The 22,933-nt window shown below is 41.8% G+C and overlaps 1 protein-coding gene across 1 annotated transcript in view; it reads left to right on the forward strand.

The window, feature by feature from the left end:
• The window catches only part of b4galnt4a (beta-1,4-N-acetyl-galactosaminyl transferase 4a), a gene marked incomplete at both ends in the record, with an annotated part of 504,007 nt that overhangs the window by 319,977 nt on the left and 161,097 nt on the right, over window positions 1–22,933 (forward strand). The window contains one exon of the mRNA XM_084168945.1: window positions 1,121–1,221. Coding sequence (XP_084025071.1) covers window positions 1,121–1,221 — 101 coding nt within the window. The remainder of the gene's footprint in view (window positions 1–1,120; window positions 1,222–22,933) is intronic.

Raw genomic sequence — 22,933 nt, forward strand, 5'->3', positions numbered from 1 at the left:
CATGTGACGTAGGCCTCCTGTAGCTCACTGGGTGCCCTACCAAGTGCCTCAATCCAACTTGGGCTAAATGTCATCCACTAAGAGGCCTTTGACAAATCTCTCAGAGGTTCTCAGACCCTCTCAAGTGCTACTGCAAAAAGGTTAGATGGATAACTCCCATAGAATTATTGAAAGGGACATTTCACTCGTAGTGAACGTTTTTCCAGACTTTTTCAGACCTCTAAAGTTGTCTAATGTCAAGATGAAACCATGTCAAATGACATCAGTTGTGTAAATCCATACTATATTCCTCTATTCCAAATGAATGGAAAATATACTTTCCCAAAAACAAGAAAGTAGACGGCTTATCTTTTCCATTCATTTGAGATTGAGACAAACATCTGGATCTACACTATCGATGTCATGGGACGTGGTTTCATCTTGACATTACTTTCCGTTTATGAGTGGAATGTCCCTTTAAGAGTCACCCAACACACACCAAAACCCCAATAGTATCAAACCACTCTTGTATGCTGTACTGTTTCTATCAGTCTTCGTGGTTTTTGGCCAATCCTGTCTTGGCCTCTGAGCTTTAACTCCAGAGCAGAAGTATACCGTGTACTTGTGTCCCTGCTACTCCCTTGCTACACACATGCACACGCATGTGCACACGCACGTGCACACGCACGTGCACACACACACACACACACACACACACACACACACACACACACACACACACACACACACACACACACACACACACACACACACACACACACACACGCATGTGCGCACACACACACACACACACACACACACACACACACACACACACACACACACACACACACACACACACAAACACACACACACTCTCTTAGTGAGGTCAGCAGTATAAATATAGCTACAGAACCAGGACCCAAATCCCCATACAGCAACTGACAGAGTGTTATATAAAGTTATATAGAGTTACTGAAGGCTGGGGCCTGGCTCTAGGTGTGACCCCAGTAATGCACATCCTGCATACACACACACACACACACTCACACACGTACACAGACGTACACACACACACACACATACTCACACACTCACACACACCCACCCGGACCATTTTGACAGTATTTCTATTCCTCAGGTGATTTCCAGTTTTCGGTGTCGTCAGATGATAACTCTGAGTTCTGGGTGAGTCCTGACGAGAGCCCTCTCAATGCCAGACTACTGGTCTACGTTGGACAGGTAAGGACTGCACCAAACACAAACTATTCTATTCTATTGTTTTCTATTGTTTTTGTTTAATTTAGTTTCTATTCACACTTAAAGGGATAGTTTTCCAGATTAAGATTAGGATATAACATTTACATAAATGTAAATGTGAATGTAGTCATTAATCTAGTGACCAAGACACATCTGTGTGTGTGTATGTATGTGTATGTACAGTATACTGAGTGTACAAAACATTATGAAAACTTGCTCTTTAAAATTATGAATCCAGGTGAAAGTGATGATCCCTTATTGATGTCACTTGTTAAATCCACTTCAAGTCAGTGTAGATGTGTCACATTGTATACTGATAGCAGACAGGCACAGCAATACGTAATAGGGTTTTTATTACTCAACCCAACATAAGGTACACTATCAGTCAAAAGTTTGGACACACCTACTCATTCAAGGGTTTTTCTTTATTTTACAATTTTTTACATTGTAGAATAATAGTGAAGACATCAAAACAATGAAATAACACATACAGAATCATGTAGTAAACAAAAAAGTGTTAAACAGATATATTTTATATTTAAGATTCTTCAAATAGCCACCGTTTGCCTTGATGACAGCTTTGCACACTCTTTGCATTATCTCAACCAGCTTAATGAGGTAGTCACCTGGGATGCATTTCAATTAAGAGGTGTACCTTCTTAAAAGTTAATTTGGGGAATTTCTTTCCTTCTTAATGTGTTTGAGCCAATCAGTTCTGTTGTGACAAGGTAGGTGTGGTATACAGAAGATAGCCCTATTTGGTAAAAGTCCAAGTCCATATTATGGCAAGAACAGCTCAAATAAGCAAAGAGATACGACAGTCCATCATTACTTTAAGACATGAAGGTCAGTCAATACGGAAAATTTCAAGAACTTTTAAAGTTTCTTCAAATGCAGTCACAAAAACCATCAAGCACTATGATGAAACTGGCTATCATGAGGACCGCCACAGGAATGGAAGAACCAGAGTTACCTCTGCTGCAGAGGATAAGTTCATTAGAGTTACCAGCCTCAGAAATTGCAGCCCAAATAAATGCTTCACAGAGTTCACGTCACAGACACATCTCAACATCAACTGTTCAGAGTGGACTGTGTGAATCAGGCCTTCATGGTTTTATTGTTGCAAATAAATCACTACTAAAGGACATTGACAAGAAGAAGAGACCTGCTTGGGCCAAGAAACACAAGCAATGGACATTAGACCGGGGGAAATTTGTCCTTTGATCTGGAGTCCAAATGTGAGATTTTTGGTTCAAACCGCCGTGTCTTTGTGAGACGCGGAGTGGGTGAACGGATGATCTCCGCATGTGTAGTTCCCACCGTAAAGCATGGAGGAGGAGGTGTTATGGTGTGGGGGTGCTTTGCTGGTAACACTGTCAGTGATTTATTTAGAATTTAATGCACACTTAACCAGCATGGCTACCACAGCATTCTGCAGCGATACGTCATCCCATCTGGTTTGGGTTTAGTGGGACTGTCATTTGTTTTTCAACAGGACAATGACCCATCACACCTCCAGGCTGTGTAAGGGCTATTTTACCAAGAAGGAGAGTGATGGAGTGCTGCATCAGATGACCAGGCCTCCACAATCCCCCAGCCTGAACCCAATTGAGATGGTTTGGGATGAGTCGGACGGCAGAGTGAAGGAAAAGCAGCCAAAATGTGCTCAGCATATGTGGGAACTCCTTCAAGACTGTTGGAAAAGCATTCCTGCTGAAGCTGGTTGAGAGAATGCCAAGAGTGTGCAAAGATGTCATCAAGGCAAAGGGGGGCTATTTGAAGATATATTTGTATTTGTTTAACACTTTTTTGGTTACTACATGATTCCATATGTGTTATTTCATAGTTTTGATGTCTTCACTATTATTCTACAATGTAGAATAATATATATTTAACACAGGGCTGTAACCCAAACAAAAGAGTGAGGTGTAAACATCTAAATAATACACGGGATGGGACCCATAATAACAAGTGCACAATTACTCGGCATGTAAATTGTAATACAATGTACTCACGAGACCAACGAACACGGGACAATAATCGACAAGGACAAGGGGGAACCAGTTGTGCGTAATTAGACAAGACAGTCCGGGGTTGGTGGTAATGGACCAGGTCAGTGACGTAGACCACCAGAGCTGGTGAACGGAATGAGCAACAGTACCAGGGGGATCCGTGACAGTACACCCAACCCCCCCCCCCCCCCCCCCCCCCCCCCCCCCCCGACGTGCGGGGCGACACCGGCCTCGGGGACGACCACAGGAACGCGGTGCGGGTCTGTCAGGGCGCCGACGGTGAAAATCTCTGGTCAGCGAAGTGGCCAGGATGTCCACCGCAGGAACCCAGCACGGCTACTCTGGGCTGTACCCCTCCCAGTCGATGAGGTACTGGAGACGTCCCGCCCAATGCCTCGATTCACGGACCGAGTACACCAGATCTCCCTCGATGTCCAGAGGAGGAGGCGGGGCATCACCCGGTCAAGCCTCAGCGAAGAGACCAGGCACCACTGGCCTGAGGAGAGACACATGAAAAGTCGGGTTAATGCGGTAATCAGCAGGGAGTTGCAAACGGCACGTTACCTCATTAACCCTCCTCAGGTCTTTAAACGGCCCCACAAACCGCGGGCTCAGCTTTCGGCAGGGCAAGCGGAGGGTCAGGTTCTGGGTGGAGAGCCAGACCCGGTCGCCTGGAAAGAAAACAGGCGCTTCACTGCGGTGGAGGTCGGCCTGTTTCTTGTGCCGACGCACGGCCCGCTGGAGACGAGTGTGCGAAGCGTTCAGATGAAATAATACAATATTTAAGTTAGGGACAGATTGGAATTTACTGGGGTGGTCCAAAATAGAGGAGGGTTGTCAAACATTTTTTTGGGGTTAGGGAGGGTTGTGTGGATTTTTATTGAGCACAGGGGAGGGTAGTACGTTTTCTCCCTGGTTTACATTTGATGTCTACCAACGACAGAAACAATTGAATGTTCACTATTTTTGGTTTTGGAATTTCCATTAAAAGCTCTAAAATAATTTAATGTCATTATTTCATAATGCATTTGTTTTAAAAAAGAATCGAAAATGAAATCGAAAATTGTGATGATTTATTTAATAACCGAACTGGAAACTATAGACTAACGTCTCGGCATGAATCGCCTTCATCAGCGTAGAAAAAGAGTGGGAGGCACCTATATACGCTCTCAGGGGAGTGTCCTACTCATCATGTCAATCAAACTTGTCAGTACTGTCAGTAGGTAGTAGCAACTAGACAGGTTATTCAAACAAGAGTATATCATCATTTAAGATTCCTACACGTACTTCCCACTTGAATAACAAAAGAAAGAGAAATAAACTAAGAAAAACTTATTTACAAAAAAGTTAATAAAGAGAGCTATTCATTCAGACCATTTGGCTCGGCGTGATTTAAGTAGTCGATCCAAAATGCCTCTCTCTGTCAACTTTTCCTCACAATATTGCCCTCTCTGGAGGAAAGTTCAACTTTATCTATTCAACAAAATGTCGAGGTTGAGGCTGAGACATAGTAGTGCCGCGTGATCGCATACTCCATATTTTCTGGTGTGAATAGCTGTTTTGTGTTCAGCTATTCTTAATTTGACCAATGTAAACAAGCCCACATGGGCATTTGAGCATGTGAACAACATGTGTTGTACTACAACTTGAAGTATTTTATATTGTATTCTTTGCTTGAGTGTGGGTGGTAGAATACTTTTGTGTTACCTGAGTTGGAGCAATGTGTACAATGACCGCACTGGGAGCCAGGTATAGAGCGCAGGGGCAGGATTCGTGAGCACACTATGCATGACGCGGTCACTGATTTTACGACCCCTCGAAAAGCATATCAGGGGAGGGTTAGATGCAAAGTCTTTGAGCGAGGGGTTACGTGAGGATCATGCTTTTTATCTGCCCTGCAGACAGGAAAAATAAACCCTAGTAGATTTCTCATGTTTGTCTTTTTTGGTGAGGAGGTCAGTTTTATCAGTCTTGTGCTCGCTTATGAGCCATTTTAAGGAGACTATCACTGTAGCTGCATTCGAGGAACTTCTTTTTCATTCTTTAAGCTTTAGTCTCAAAATCATTTGATGACCAGTAGGACTATTGCGTTTTAGAGACTTAGGATGATTACAATCATACCTTAGGAGCGTGTTCCTATTGAGAGGTTTGCCGAAAGATAGTTGTTTCATGCATATCAACGTCACCTTTAAAAATAGCGAGGTCAAGGAAATTGACAGAAGAAGTGCAATACTCTTATGTAAATGATAGATGGGCATTAGTAGAGTTGGCATACAACATAAATCTACTCAGGTCATCTGTGCCCCTCCAGACTAACAGAATAGCATGAATATATCGGCGCCACAGGACAATATTAGAAACAGGTTAGATACAGCCTTGTTAACCCTTTGACGCACACCACACATGGGTGTGATCATTCTACAGGTCCCTGCAGCGTACGCTCAAACCAGAGTGATTAGAATGCTTATTTAGAACGTCCAGTTTTGATTTGAGCAGTCAGCGTTTGAGCTGGCAACACAGTTTTTTTCACAGAAACATTTTGCACAAACACATTCCTTACAACGATATGTCCTGAATGTGACCAGTTTATTTTCTGATACAATTTTCAGACATTCACAGAAGTGGTGACAGCATAACAATTCATAACATCACGGGTGGGCTCACCATTGATCAAAATAATTGAGTAAAACACTTTCTAAAAATCTAAAGTAATCCGACAATTGGTCTGTTTGCAGTATGCATGTTGAAAGGGGTATGTCATTCACTTTCCTTCATTCACTTCTGTTTACTCGAAAGATGAGTGAACAATCCCTCGCCTCATTTTGTTATAACATCTTTGGTCTGACAGCCATTTACGTGACACCTAGAATGCATTGTATAATGTCAACAAACATGGAGCCACACATAGCTGGCAAATAGCTTAGCATTAGCTCATCATAATCAGTACAACCTTCAAAAAAGTATTTTACACACATCTAGCCAAGAATCGGAATGCATGATTTGTCACCAGTACTTGAAAACGTGAATAAAACAGTAAATACATTATGCTCCAGTAGAAATGAAAACACGATAAACAGAAAATAAGGCACTTACTTTGATTGGAACGCACACATGTCCAAAGTTATTATTTGTAAGGAAAACAACAATGAAGGCAATGCGAGAGACAGACAGAAAATGTGCGTGAAAATGTCTGTGCTAAACTGTGCAAATGTCTGAAAACTTCATCTGGGGAAACACTGGGGAGGTGTTCGGGCTCTCATCAAAGAGAGAAGTTCATCCAGTTCAGTAAAGCCTCAAACATAAATTGTCCACAACAGTAAAATGGGCTACTTCTATGTGACTTGATGAACACACATCAATTCAAACTGTTGTTAGAAAATAAAACTTGTTAGAAAGTTGAAATATAGCCTATAGATAATTCGCAGGCAGCGTGTGTCTTGGTTTGAGGGCAGCGCGGGTTAACTGTCCTGTTTTTAGTAAAACAATCACATTTTGGAACATTCTTACATCACGCGCATAGAAAAACTCATGCTGGGGCGACCGTTAGAGAGATATTTGGAACTCACATGTGAAAAGGTTAATGAATGTTTCTTCCCAGAAACCCATAAACAAATTACCATCATTTGGAGCGAATCCCATCGCTTTTCCCTGGCGTTGGAGGTAACAAGAGCCATCATATTGAAAAAAGTCTGAGGATACAGTACCAGTCAAAAGTTTGGATACACCTTCTCATTCAAGTGTTTTTCTTTACTTTTACTATTTTCTACATTGTATAATAATAGTGAAGACATCAAAACTATGAAATAACACATATGGAATCATGTAGTAACCGAAAAAGTGTTAAACAAATCAAAATATATTTTATATTTGAGATTCTTCAAATAGCCACCCTTTGCCTTGATGACAGCTTTGCACACTCTTGGCATTCTCTCAACCAGCTTCATGAGGTAGTCACCTGGAATGCATTTCAATTAACAGGTGTGCCCTCTTAAAAGCCTTGCGGTCGGAGGCCGAGCAGTTGCCATACCAGGCAGTGATGCAACCAGTCAGGATAATCTCGATGGTACAGCTGTATAACCTTTTGAGGATCTGAGGACCCATGCCAAATCTTTTCAGTCTCCTTAGGGGGAATAGGTTTTGTCGTGCCCTCTTCACGACTGTCTTGGTGTGCTTGGACCATGTTAGTTTGTTGGTGATGTGGACACCAAGGAACTTGAAGCTCTCAACCTGCTCCACTACAGCCCCGTCAATGAGAATGGGGGCGTGCTCGGTCTTCTATTCTTTTTCCTGTAGTCCACAATCATCTCCTTTGTCTTGATCACATTGAGGGAGAGGTTGTTGTCCTGGCACCACATGGCCAGGTCTCTGACCTCCTCCCTATAGGCTGTCTCGTTGTTGTCGGTGATCAGGACTACTACTGTTGTTTCATCGGCAAACTTAATGATGGTGTTGGAGTCGTGCCTGGCCATGCAGTCATGAGTAAACAGGTAGTACAGGAGAGGTCTGAGCACGCATCCCTGAGGGGCCCCCATGTTGAGGATCAGCGTGGCAGATGTGTTGTTGCCTACCCTTACCGCCTGGGGGGCGGCCCGTCAGGATCCAGTTGCAGAGGGAGGTGTTTAGTCCCAGGGTCCTTAGCTTAGTGATGAGCTTTGAGGGCACTATGGTGTTGAACGCTGAGCTATAGTCAATGAATAGCATTCTCACATAGGTGTTCCTTTTGTCCAGGTGTGAAAGGGCAGTGTGGAGCGCAATAGAGATTGCATCATCTGTGGATCTGGGATAATGGTGTTGATGTGAGCCATGACCAGCCTTTCAAAGCCCTTCATGGCTACAGACGTGAGTGCTACGGGTCGGAAGTCATTTAGGCAGGTTACCTTAGTGTTCTTTGGCACAGGGACTATGGTGGTCTGCTTGAAACATGTTGGTATTACAGACTCAGACAGGGAGAGGTTGAAAATGTCAGTGAAGACACTTGACAGTCGGTCAGCGCATGCTCGGAGTACATGTCCTGGTAATCCATCTGGTCCTGTGGCCTTGTGAATTTTGACCTGTTTAAAGGTCTTACCTACATCGGCTACAGAGAGCGTGATCACACAGTCGTCCGGAACAGCTGATGCTCTCATGCATGTTTCAGTATTACTTGCCTCGAAGCGAGCATAGAAGTAATTTAGCTCGTCTGGTAGGCTCGTGTCACTGGGCAGCTCGCGGCTGTGCTTCCCTTTGTAGTCTGTAATAGTTTGCAAGCTCTGCCACATCCGACAGAGCGTCGGAGCCGGTGTAGTATGATTCGATCTTAGTCCTGTATTGATGCTTTGCCTGTTTGATGGTTTGTCGGAGGGCATAGCGGGATTTCTTATAAGCTTCCGGGATAGAGTCCCGCTCCTTGAAAGTGGCAGCTCTATCCTTTAGCTCAGTGTGGATGTTGCCTGTAATCTATTGCTTCTGGTTGGGGTATGTACGTACAGTCACTGTGGGGACGACGTCATCGATGCACTTATTGATGAAGCCAGTGACTGATGTGGTGTACTCCTCAATGCCATCGGAAGAATCCCGGAACATATTCCAGTCTGTGCTAGCAAAACAGTCCTGTAGCTTAGCATCTGCTTCATCTGACCACTTTTTTATTGACCGAGTCACTGGTGCTTCCTGCTTTAGTTTTTGCTTGTAAGCAGGAATCAAGAGGATATAATTATGGTCAGATTTGCCAAATGGAGTGCGAAGGAGAGCTTTGTACGTGTCTCTGTGTGTGGAGTAAAGGTGGTCTAGAGGTTTTTGCCCTCTGGTTGCACATTTAACATGCTGGTAGAAACTTCGAAAAGGTATTTGATAAAGTACGACTGGGGTTTATATATACTGATTTTGTACGTTTGCCCACTGACAAAGTAATGATCAGTCTATAAGTTTAATGGTAGGTTTATTTAAACAGTGAGAGACAGAATAACAACAAAAATATCCAGAAAAACGCATGTCAAAAATGTTATAAATTGATTTGCATTTTAATGAGGGAAAGATTTCTGACTCCCAGGTGTCTTTTATACAGGTAACGAGCTGAGATTAGGAGCACACTCTTAAAGGTAGTGCTCCTAATCTCAGCTTGTTACCTGTATAAAAGACACCTGTCCACAGAAACAATCAATCAATCAGATTCCAAACTCTCCACCATGGCCAAGACCAAAGAGCTCTCCAAGGATGTCAGGGACAAGATTGTAGACCTACACAAGGTTGGAATGGGATACAAGACCATCGCCAAGCAGCTTGGTGAGAAGGTGACAACAGATGGAAGAAACACAACATAATCTCCCTCGGCCTGGGGCTCCATGCAAGATCTCACCTCAAGGAGTTGCAATGATCATGAGAACGGTGAGGAATCAGCCCAGAACTACACGGGAGGATCTTGTCAATGATCTCAAGGCAGCTGGGACCATTGTCACCAAGAAAACAATTGGTAACACACTACGTGAAGGACTGAAATCCTGCAGCGCCCGCAAGGTCCCCCTGCTCAAGATAGCACATATACAGGGCCGTCTGAAGTTTGCCAATGAACATCTGAATGTTTCAGAGGAGAACTGGGTGAAAGTGTTGTGGTCAGATGAGACCAAAATGGAGCTCTTTGGCATCAACTCAACTTGCCGTGTTTGGAGGAGGAAGAATGCTGCCTATGACCACAAGAACACCATCCCCACCGTCAAACATGGAGGTGGAAACATTATGCTTTGGGGATGTTTTTCTGCTAAGGGGACAGGACAACTTCACCGCATCAAAGGGACGATGGACGGGGCCATGTACCGTCAAATCTTGGGTGAGAACCTCCTTCCCTCAGCCAGGGCATTGAAAATGGGTTGTGGATGGGTATTCCAGCATGACAATGTACCAAAACACACAGCCAAGGCAACAAAGGAGTGGCTCAAGAAGAAGCACATTAAGGACCTGGAGTGGCCTAGCCAGTATCCAAACCTTAATCCCATAGAAAATCTGTGGAGGGAGCTGAAGGTTCGAGTTGCCAAATGTCAGCCTCGAAACCTTAATGACTTGGAGAAGATCTGCAAAGAGGAGTGGGACAAACTCCCTCCTGAGATGTGTGCAAACCTGGTGGTCAACTACAAGAAACATCTGACCTCTGTGATTGCCAACAAGGGTTTTGCCACCAAGTACTAAGTCATGTTTTGCAGAGGGGTCAAATACTTACTTCCCACATTAAAATGCAAATTAATTTATAACATTTTTGACATGCGTTTTTCTTGATTTTTTGGTTGTTATTCTGTATCTCACTGTTCAAATAAACCTACCATTAAAATTATAGACTGATTATGTCTTTGTAAGTGGGCAAACGTACAAAATCAGCAGGGGATCAAATACTTTTTTCCCTCACTGTAAATGCCTGGAGCATTTCAATTTTGGAGAATCTCTTATAAAATGGGTCAAAATCATGTATAGTAACCCAAGGTGTAAAATATTAAATAATGGCTATTTCTCAGAAAGTTTTAAACTGTCAAGAGGGGTGAAACAAGGTTGTCCACTATCGGCATATCTATTTATTATGGCCATCGAGATGTTAGCTATTCAAATCAGATCCAACAATAATATCAAGGGATTAGAAATCCAGGGCTTAAAAACAAAGGTGTCATTGTACGCTGATCATTCATGTTTTCTTTTAAAACCACAACTTGAATCCCTCAACAGCCTCATAGAGGTTCTAGATATATTTTCTAACCTCTCTGGATTACAACCAAATTATGACAAATGCACTATATTATGTATTGGATCACTAAAAAATAAAACATTTACATTACCATGTAGTTTACCAATAAAATGGTCTGATGGTGATGTGGATATACTCGGAATACATATCCCAAAGGAAATAAATGATCTCACTCCAATACATTTTAATAGAAAGTTAGCAAAAATAGATAAGTTCTTGCTACCATGGAAAGGTAAATACCTGTCAATTTGTGGAAAAATCACCCTGATTAACTCTTTAGTATTATCCCAGTTTACCTATTTGCTTATTGTATTGCCTACGCCTAGCAAACAGTTTTTTAAATTATATGAGAAAAAAATATTCAATTTTATTTGGAACGGCAAGCCAGACATTAAGCGGGCCTATTTATATAATGAATATGAATTCAGAGGACAGAAATTATTACATATTAAAGCATTAGACCTATCATTAAAAGCTTCAGTCATACAAAAGTTATACTTAAATCCAAACTGGTTCTCTAGCAAATTAGTAAGATTGTCTCACCCAAAGTTCAAGAATGGCCTTTTTCACTTTATTTAGATTACAACCTCTCACTTTCAGTTATTTGAAAAGGAAATAATCTCCCAAATATCACTTTTTCTAAAGCAAGCCATAGAAAGTTGGTTGCAATTTCAATTTAATCCTCCAGAAACGACAGAACAAATAATGCAACAAATATTGTGGTTAAACTCAAATATACTAATTGACAAAAAAACTTTATTTTTTGACAAAATTTTTAAAAAGGTATAATCTTCGTAAATGATATCATCGATAGGACTGGTGGAGTTATGTCGCACATGCAGCTAACAAAAACATATGGAAATGTCTGCTCTACCCAAAATTACAACCAAATAATTGCAGCCTTACCGCAAAAATGGAAGAGGAAAGTGGAAGGCGGAGATTAAAGAACATAATTGGTTAAAGAAAACTGTGATAAATAAAAAAGTATACCAGTTTCATTTAAGGACCAAAGGTTTGACAGCCGTCGCATATAGATTGCAAACTAGTTGGGAAGAGATTTTTGAAGTACCAATCCCATGGCATAGTGTTTATGAACTGATAAGCAAAACGACACCGGATTCAAAACGTAGAATCTTTCAATTTAAATTATTATATAAAATTATTGCTACCAATAGAATGTTATTTATATGGGGGATACAATCTTCCCAGCTCTGCAGATTTTGCTGCGAAGAGACAGAATCATTAGATCATTTGTTTTGGTACTGTCCATTTGTAGCTTGTTTTTGGACACAGGTCCAGGAATGGCTAAAGGATTGCAATATTTACCTGGAGCTAACCTTGCAGATAGCATTATTGGGTGATCTTAAAAGTGATAATCAATCGATCAATAATATAATAATACTTTTAGCAAAAAAATATATTTTCAATTTACAATCTGTAGAAACAATGAGAATAGAAAGGTTCAGAACTTTTGTAAAACATCACAGTACAGTTGAAAAATATATGGCAAAGAGAAATCCTATATGGATGGTGTTAAGAGATAGATGGGTGGTGTTGAATGGAGTTGAAGGATGAGACTAATAACAACTAACAACAACTAATAACAAGATAACTAATAATGTAAGCATACTGTGTCCATAATAAGTATATAGGTTGTAGGTTGGGAGCTTTTGTGAAAGAGCACAGTTAGAAAGATATGGCATATAGAAGCAATCCGGATGGACATCATGATAATGTTTAGAGAGGTTGAGAGTAGAAGAAGTTCAGGAGAAAAAAACAAACAACATATAATTATTGTAAAATTGACTCTGTCCATAAAATGTATATAGTATGTATAACCTGGAAGTAGAGGCCTAAGCATTGTTGTTCACTAGTTTACTCCAATTAGGGAAAGGGTGGTGGGGTTGGAAAGTAATAAAGGGGAATATACAGTGGGGAGAACAAGTATTTGATACACTGCCGATTTTGCAGGTTTTCCTACTTACAAAGCATGTAGAGGTCTGTAATTTTCAACTGTGAGAGACGGAATCTAAAACAAAAATCCAGAAAATCACATTGTATGATTTTTAAGTAATTAATTAGCATTTTATTGCATGAAATAAGTATTTGATACATCAGAAAAGCAGAACTTAATATTTGTACAGAAACCTTTGTTTGCAATTACAGAGATCATACGTTTCCTGTAGGTCTTGACCAGGTTTGCACACACTGCAGCAGGGATTTTGGCCCACTCCTCCATACAGACCTTCTCCAGATCCTTCAGGTTTCGGGGCTGTCGCTGGGCAATATGGACTTTCAGCTCCTTCCAAAGATTTTCTATTGGGTTCAGGTCTGGAGACTGGCTAGGCCACTCCAGGACCTTGAGATGCTTCTTACGGAGCCACTCCTTAGTTGCCCTGGCTGTGTGTTTTGGGTCGTTGTCATGCTGGAAGACCCAGCCACGACCCATCTTCAATAATCTTACTGAGGGAAGGAGGTTGTTGGCCAAGATCTCGCGATAGATGGCCCCATCCATCCTCCCCTCAATACGGTGCAGTCATCCTGTCCCCTTTGCAGAAAACCATCCCCAAAGAATGATGTTTCCACCTCCATGCTTCACGGTTGGGATGGTGTTCTTGGGGTTGTACTCATCCTTCTTCTTCCTCCAAACACGGCGAGTGGAGTTTAGACCAAAAAGCTCTTTTTTTGTCTCATCAGACCACATGACCTTCTCCCATTCCTCCTCTGGATCATCCAGATGGTCATTGGAAAACTTCAGACGGGCCTGGTGGACATGCGCTGGCTTGAGCAGGGGGACCTTGCGTGCGCTGCAGGATTTTAATCCATGATGGTGTAGTGTGCTACTAATGGTTTTCTTCGAGACTGTGGTCCCAGCTCTCTTCAGGTCATTGACCAGGTCCTGCCGTGTAGTTCTGGGCTGATCCCTCACCTTCCTCATGATCATTGATGCCCCACGAGGTGAGATCTTCCATGGAGCCCCAGACCGAGGGTGATTGACCGTCATCTTGAACTTCTTCCATTTTCTAATAATTGCGCTAACAGTTGTTGCCTTCTCACCAAGCTGCTTGCCTATTGTCCTGTAGCCCATCCCAGCCTTGTGCAGGTCTACAATTTTATCCCTGATGTCCTTACACAGCTCTCTGGTCTTGGCAATTGTGGAGAGGTTGGAGTCTGTTTGACTGAGTGTGTGGACAGGTGTCTTTTATACAGGTAACGAGTTCAAACAGGTGCAGTTAATACATTTAATGAGCGGAAAACAGGAGGGCTTCTTAAAGAAAAACTAACAGGTCTGTCTGTGAGAGCCGGAATTCTTACTGGTTGGTAGGTGATCAAATACTTATGTCATGCAATAAAATGCAAATTAATTACTTAAAAATCATACAATGTGATTTTCTGGATTTTTGTTTTAGATTCCGTCTCCCACAGTTGAAGTGTACCTATGATAAACATTACAGACCTCTACATGCTTTGTAAGTAGGAAAACCTGCAAAATCGGCAGTGTATCAAATACTTGTTCTTCCCACTGTATATATATATATATATATATATATATATATATATATATATATATATATAACATGGGGGATTGGAAATGATGCAGACAATTACATTGATGAAAGTTACAATCTATCTGCAATATTAAGCTGATCTACCCCCTAAAAAAATTACAATAATAATAAACATGCTGGTAGAAATGAGGTAAAACATATTTAAGTTCCCCTGCATTAAAGTCCCCGGCCACTAGAAGTGCCGCCTTTGGATGAGCATTTTCCTGTTTGCTTATGGCCTTATACAGTTCATTGAGTGTGGTCTTAGTGCCAGCATCGGTTTGTGGTGGTAAATAGACAGCTACGAAGAATATAGCTGAAAACTCTCTTGGTAGATAGTGTGGTCTACAGCTTATCATGAGATACTCTACCTCAGGCAAGCAAAACCTTGAGGCTTCCTTAGATATAGTGCACCAGCTGTTGTTTACAAATATACATAGACCACCACCCCTTGTCTTACCAGAAGTTGCTGTTCTATCCTGCCGATGCAGTGTATAACCCGCCAGCTGTATGTTATTCATGTCATCGTTCAGCCACGACTCTGTGAATTGGTAGTAATGATGAATGTGTATAAATGGTCTATGGTTGGTTAGTTGGTTCTCAGCTGGTTAGCAATCTTGCTGCCTATTTAGTGATGCTAACTAGCAAACAGCAAGCTGACAATATTGAAATGTCCATGTTAGGTGTGCTAAGATAGTCAATCTAATAGAGAGCAATACAATTAGTGGGGTGGTTAAATTGTGCATTGAATGTTTTGTTGTAGGTGGTACATTATCTGATTCCACAAGCATGTGTTTCCAACACTAGGCTCTGCACAAGGTGAAGCTAAATTGGCAAAAAATATTTATCATTCTTCTCTCTGCAGATTCTCAAAACACAATACAAAGACATGTCTACAAAAAGCCCTGCTACTATTGACAAGAATGATCTGTCAGAGTCAATGGGCTGGGGGAGGTTTACATGAGGAAGGGGGTTTTGGTTGTGCTTATAGACAGTAAATGTATTGTTGTTTATGAGAATGATTGAAAGGTCCCATTTCTCCTCAATCTCCCATACACAACAATACATACTGTGTAAGAACTGTCCTCCTAAGACTTTTCACACCTCTGCAGCGCCCCAGCCCATTCACTTTGTTGACTGATCTTTCCTCTCAAACGCAGCTCCCAATGTCCCTCATTGTCCCTAAACAATACACTAGTCTCTAAACTCTTGGGTCCCAATCGGTTGACACCTTTACCAACAAAGGTGTGTTGCCCTACGTCCTTTCCACAAAAAGTGTACAGTGCATTCAGAAAGTATTCAGACCCCTTGACGTTTTCCACATTTTGTTACATTACAGCCTTATTCTAAAGTTGATTAAATTATGTACACACAATACCCCATAATGACAAAGCAAAAACAGGTTTTTAGAAATGTGTGCTAAAATATATATGTATATATATATATATATATATATATATATATATATATATATATATATATATATATATATATATATATATACTAAAATACCTTATTTACATAAGTATTCAGACCCTTTGCTATCAGACTCGAAATTTAGCTCAGGTGCATCCTGTTTCCATTGATCAACTTGATTGGAGTCCACCTGTGGTAAATTCAATTGATTGGACATGATTTGGAAAGGCACACACCTGTCTATATAAGGTCCCACAGTTGACAGTGCATGTCAGAGCAAAAACCAAGCCATGAGGTCGAAGGAATTGTCTGTAGAGCTCTGAGACAGGATTGTGTCGAGGCACATATCTGGGGAAGGGTACCAAAACATTTCTGCAGCATTGAAGGTCCCCAAGAACACAATGGCCTCCTTCATTCTTAAATGGAAGAATTTTGGAACCCGTGTAGCTCAGTTGGTAGATCATGGCGCTTGCAACGCCAGGGTTGTGGGTTTAATTCCCACGGGGGGCCAGTATGAAAAAAAAAAATGTATGCACTCTGGATAAGAGCGTCTGCTAAATGACTAAAATGTAAATGGAACCACCAAGACTCTTCCTAGAGCTGGCCGCCAGGCCAAACTGAGTAATCGGGGGAGAAGGGCCTTGGTCAGGGAGGTGACCAAGAACCCGATGGTCACTCTGACAGAGCTCCAGAGTTCCTCTGTGGAGATGGGAGAATTCTCCAGAAGGACAACCATCTCTGCAGCAGTCCACCAATCAGGCCTTTATGGTAGAGTGGCGAGACGGAAGCCACTCCTAAGTAAAAGGCACATGACAGCCCGCTTGGAGTTTGCCAAAAGGCACCTAAAGGACTCAGACCATGAGAAACAAGATTCTCTGGTCTGATAAAACCAAGATCGAACTCTTTGGCCTGAATGCCAAATGTCATGTCTGGAGGAAACATGGCACAATCCCTACGGTGAAGCATGGTGGTGGCAGCATCAGGCTTTGGGGATTTTCTTCAGTGGCAGGGACTGGGAGACTAGTCAGGATCGAGGGAAAGATGAACGGAGCAAAGTACAGTGAGATCCTTGATGAAAACCTGCTCCAGAGCACTCAGGACCTCAGACTGGGGCTATGGTTCACCTTCCAACAGGACAACGACCCTAAGCACACAGCCAAGACAACGCAGGAGTAGCTTCGGGACAAGTCTCTGAATGTCCTTTAGTTGCCCAGCCAGATCTCGGACTTGAACCCGATCGAACATCTCTGGAGAGACCTGAAAATAGCTGTGCAGTGATGTTCCCCATCCAACCTGACAGAGCTTGAGAGGATCTGCAGAGAAGAATGGGAAAATCTCCCCAAATACAGGTGTGCCAAGCTTGTAGCGTCATACCCAAGAAGACTCAAGGCTGTAATCACTGCCAAAGATGCTTCAACAAAGTACTGAGTAACGGATCTGAATACTTATGTAAATCTGATATTTCCGTTTTTTATTTAGAATACATTTGCTAAAATGTCTAAAAACGTATTTTTTCTTCATCATTATGGGGTATTGTGTGTAGATTAATGAGGAAAAAAACAATTTAATCAATTTGTAATAAGGCTCTAACGTAACAAAATGTGGAAAAAGTGAAGGGGTCTGAATACTTTCCGAATGCACTGTAAAATTGTAACATCACAACCATGTCTTTCCAGGAGACGTGCAGCACCAGCAAATCTTATGCAAGAGGTCCAAACACTTGGTGGTTAAGGTCTACGAGCCCTACACCACTTCCAGCAGTCTTATCCAGCTGGCCATACACCGCAGACGGGACAAGACCACTCACCACAAGCACTCTGCTTTCAAAGCCCAGCATGCCAAACACCATTGCCAGTGTACCGAAGCTGTATAAAGGACCATGAAATAAACATGGATCTTTTCGATCAATCTCCTAAAAATGTGTCTGCCTTCATGCATTCACAGAACATATTTATATAAGCTGTACAGGGCTCAGTAGCATCAAACAGATGTTAGACATTCAGATATATCCAAAGAATGTTTGTCAACATCTAAAGTACAGGGGAGCGTACAATATTTAATGCTAACTCAAAAAGATAACTGGGTATTCAACAAGAATGTTATATCGTAAATGTAACATACAACAAAAATACAGTATGAACAGTACAGTTTAGGGTGTCTCAGGTGTAGTAAAGTGCAGAGAACTTTAGCTACAGATTGTTACAGATAACCAAATATTTTTGGTATCCATTACTGGGAGTACTGTTTGGTGAAGCACAGCCTTAGCTTGGCGATGCTGTCTTCGTCCTCAATTTGTCAAAACAGGAGTCTCAAAATGTCCATGTCCAGTTGCAGGTGGTCCATTTGAATTTAAAAAATGCTCCGTAGTTAAAATAAACAATTGTTTTTCTCAATGAAGTAATTCAACAATGTACGGGGTGGCAGGTAACCTGGTGGGTAAGAGCATTGGGTCAGTAACCGAAAGGTCGTTGGATCGAATCCCTGAACTGACAAGGTACAAATCTGTCGTTCTGCCCCTGAGCAAGGCAGTTAACCCACTGTTCCCCGGGCGCCGATGACGTGGATGTCCATTAAGGCTGGCCCCCACACCTCTCTGATTCATGATGCTAATAATAATATAATCATAATAATAATTCAAATGCGGAAGACACGTTTCAGTTGTACAACTGACTAGGAATCCCCCTTTCCTTTTCCCTCTCTTGTCTATTTCAAGTCTTCTCTCATTGGTGAGTGTCCACCCCATGTCATGATGACAGACACCCGTCTCGATCAATGAGAGAAGACTTGTAATAGACAAGATGGTGGCGTACACATTGTTGGATTACTTCATGGAGCAAAACAAGTATTTATTTTAATAACTGAGCATTCTCTAAATACAAACTGACCCCTTGCAACTTGACACAGACATTTTATGATACTCATGTTTCCACGAATTAAGAACGAAGACCGCATCGCCAAGCTAAGGTTGGTCGAAAAGTCTGGTGTAGCACAAACAGTACCTATCCAGTAATGGATACCAAAAATATTTGCTTAACCCTCCCGTTGTCCTAGGGTCAAAATGACCCGCCACTCTGTTGAACCAACTTTATTTAATTTTTATATATTTTGGATCATTTGTGAGAAGGAGGCAGTGATACTTTCTTTAAAGTCTCACTGCCTCCTTCTCACAAATGATCCCCAAAATATAAAAATTAAATAAAGTTGGTTCAACACAGTGGCGCGTCATTTTGACCCTAGGACAACGGGAGGGTTTTAAATCACATTATCTGGTTTAACAATCTGTAGCTAAGAGAACTTGTGATCAACAGATGATGGGAGAGGTGGTCATGATAAAATTGCCATTCCAAAGAAACAGTAAGTTCAGGGAACACTTGTACAGCTGTGGGAGGAGTATTGTCATGATCAAACTGCCATTCAGCTCCTCTTGAGTCATCTTCTGCTTGAAATCCAGCATAATGTCCAATCCATTGAGAAGGATACAGTTCACAGGATACAGTTCTGCTACAATGACACACGCAGGCCAAGGAATGCTGTTTCTCTCCAAGAATCCACTTCAGGAAGAAGCCCAGGCACCACACGGTATTGTCTCTAAGACAAATGTTTTTAATAAATTATACTCCATTGCACAGTTTGAACGACAGTTGAAATGTGCCAGCATAACACCATTTGTGTAGACTAGTTGAACATGCATACATTTACATTTAGAACAATATCTAGCCTAATTAAAATAAATATGGCATAACCCTCAACCTTTGCACAGTGACCAGACCATACAAATGTACCTAGGTAGGTACGCAGACAGTATCTAGCTACTGCCATGTCTGACAGGCATGCTTAGGCAAATATTTTTTATAGTAAAACCACCTTAGCAGTTTTTGAGATTTACAACAGTTAAATTGTTGTATTATTGTTTCTCCTCAGTGTTAGCTAGTAGACTTTGCTAGCTAGTTTGCTGGATAGCCAAGAATCTCTTTGAAATTCTATCTTGCTTCATGCCTATCATTTTGTGATTTTGAAATGCATCCACGGTCAGAATCATAACCAAAACCTCATCAATTATGTTACATAGCTAGCTGTAAAACTATTTACAGTTGCTGATGTTACACATTTGCTAAAAAGTTACAAACGGGAGGCCTGGCGCATAGTAACAAGGTAGCAGGTGCCAGGTTAACTAGCTAGCCAACTTCAGTCATGTGATAACGTTTGCTAGTAAACCTAGCTTTAGGTGGTGGTTGTAATGTTATAGCGTGCTGTTTAGTTTATCTATGACTAAAAAGATAAGAGGTTTTACAATCAAGATACAATAGATCTCCAATTGTAAAACCTCTTCTGGTGACATTCAACGTGGTCCTCTGTAGCTCAGCTGGTAGAGCAAGGCGCTTGGAACGCTAAGGTAGTGGGTTCGATCCCCGGGACCACCCATACACAAAAAAAAAAATGTATGCACGCATGACTGTAAGTCGCTTTGGATAAAAGCGTCTGCTAAATGGCATATTATTATTATTATAACCATACATGTTTCAACAGTAATAGGGCCCCGTGTAGCTCAGTTGGTAGAGCATGGCGCTTGCAATGCCAGGGTTGTGGGTTCGATTCCCACGGGGGGACAGTATGAAAAACAATATAGAAAAAAATTAATGTATGCACTCACTAACTAACTGTAAGTCGCTCTGGACAAGAGCGTCTGCTAAATGCCTAAAATGTAAAAATGTAATGAATAGAGTGAAGAGGATTCAAAACAAAGAGTTGGATTTAGCTAGATGCTCAGCTACCTACCTAGCTACCTAAGTTAGCAAACAGAAAAATAATTTAATTTCCCCCCCACTGTAACACAGTAGTATGTTAGACAGCAATACACAATATGGGTTTCAGTAGATAAACTAAAGTTAGCTAGGTGGCTTTCAGGAAAAATAACTTACTTGTCATCTGCCCTCTTGGTACTGGCATCGGCTGTAGCTAAGCTTCTAGCTAAATCCAATATTTGTTTCGAATCCTCTTCGCTATATTCAGGTTGAAACATGTGTGGTTGAAATTCTCCATGTAGCAAAAAAATGCTCCATAATCACTTGAAGCCATTGTGGTCTGGTCAGTTCTTTAAGTTTTGCCCATAGGATTGTGTTGTTAGTGTCCGTCTCCCTTTAAAAAAAGACTGCCTTGGGGGAGGGGGAGGGACAGGGCCAGAGCACAACGCACTGCCCCACACGAGTTGTAGTCTTTCAGAGACTGGAAAAAATGTGTCAGCTTATATATAAGCCGTCAAAGGGTGTATCATTCAGCGTGCGAAGCCCAGACCTGCCTTCCTCCTGGGCAATTATGTGTGAAACACATCTCACTGACCTAGAAATGCATTGGACGTGATGAAAACAAGCCCAGATTCCCCCAGGGTGAAATTCCCCTTAATGGCGGGTCGGTAAAGAACTGGAAAAATATGTGTACTGTCTTAATAAAACACAATTTTCCACCACCATTTTCTGATTTTTGGACAAATAGGATGTTGCACACCGCGTTCAGTCAAGGGTGTGCAACATCTTAAGTTGATCAGAAAAAAAACATGTATTGAAAAATGTTGTTTTATTAAGACAGTACAAATATTTTTCCAGTTTATTTTTCAACAGCCAGCCATTAAAGGTAAATTATGCCTTTATAGCCTGAATCAATCCTAGACGATAGTGCAGATCTAGTGCACACAATTGGCTGCCTAGGCTACCCATGGGCTTGCCTATTCCTGGCTGGCTGCGATACAACTGTCTGATGAATGAGGGAGGAGCTGTAGATAGATAGCTAGGGTTGTTAGCTACTAGCTTACTAGCCAGCCAGCTAGCTAGCTAGCTTCCTCAACAAATGGAACTCCCAGACAAACACTCCCAGTTAACTAGCTAGCAAAAACCCTAAACTACTGTTAAAGGCGCTGCATGGTCAATCCGGTGTCTGCATTGGCCGTGCAGCATTTACGGTGATATGGCCTCTGCAGAAGTCATGGCATTCATACTTCTTGCGCTTCGCCGAGCAGTACAGAGCTGTTGTGAAGGAAGTTGTCAAGGAAGTGATTGTGTGTTTCTACTGGACCTCCCACCCTAATCTTGTTAATACGGACCTATACTGAGCTCTTTATTGAAATCCTTCGTCGACTTTGTTGGGTCAATTAAAGTCTTCTTGTTGAAATCAAGTCACTGCTTGTGGAGAGCTTTGACAAATACCAGAGTCAACGTTGACCGTCTCACAAACAGCCAATGACGTTACTTTGAGAGAATAATGACATTACCGTAAACTATCAGACACAATGTGTCAAATGTGTCAGGATATATCTATGAACCTGGATTCATTGTGTCAAACACTGCCACTATTTATCAGAAACGGACATAGAATCTGACACATTTAAAACTGATATGTTTTGAAACTCCACTATTCAGGTCTGAAACATTTGATGTCAAGACCTTACAAGTTACCTTACAACCTGGATTTAAAATTGATTTTGGGGGGGGTTGTGTCATTTGATTTACACAACATGCCTACCACTTTCAAGATGCAAAATATTTTTTGGGGTGAAACAAACAAGAAATAAAACAGAAACCTTGAGCGTGCATAACTATCCCCCCCAAAGTCAATACTTTGTAGAGCCACCTTTTGCAGCAATTACAGCTGCAAGTCTCTTGGGGTATGTCTCTATAAGCTTGGCACATCTAGCCACTGGGATTTTTTCCCATTATTCAAGGCAAAACTGCTCCAGCTCCTTCAAGTTGGATGGGTTCCACTGGTGTACAGCAATCTTTAAGTCATACCACAGATTTTCAATTGGATTGAGGTCTGGGCTTTGACTAGGCCATTCCAAGACATTTACAAGTGTTGCTTTAGCAGTATGCTTAGAGTCATCCCGATCCTGCTCCCCGCACTAAGTTAGTGGTGCGTGTTCCCAGCCCGGCCCGGCCTGTTCCTGCCCCTCGCACCAAGCCTGTGGTGCGCGTCGCCAGCCCGGCCCGGCCTGTTCCTGCCCCTCGCACCAAGCCTGGGGTGCGCGT

The sequence above is a fragment of the Coregonus lavaretus genome (assembly GCF_964263955.1).
Source record: "Coregonus lavaretus genome assembly, chromosome: 9".
NCBI classification, from domain to species: Eukaryota; Metazoa; Chordata; class Actinopteri; order Salmoniformes; family Salmonidae; genus Coregonus; species Coregonus lavaretus.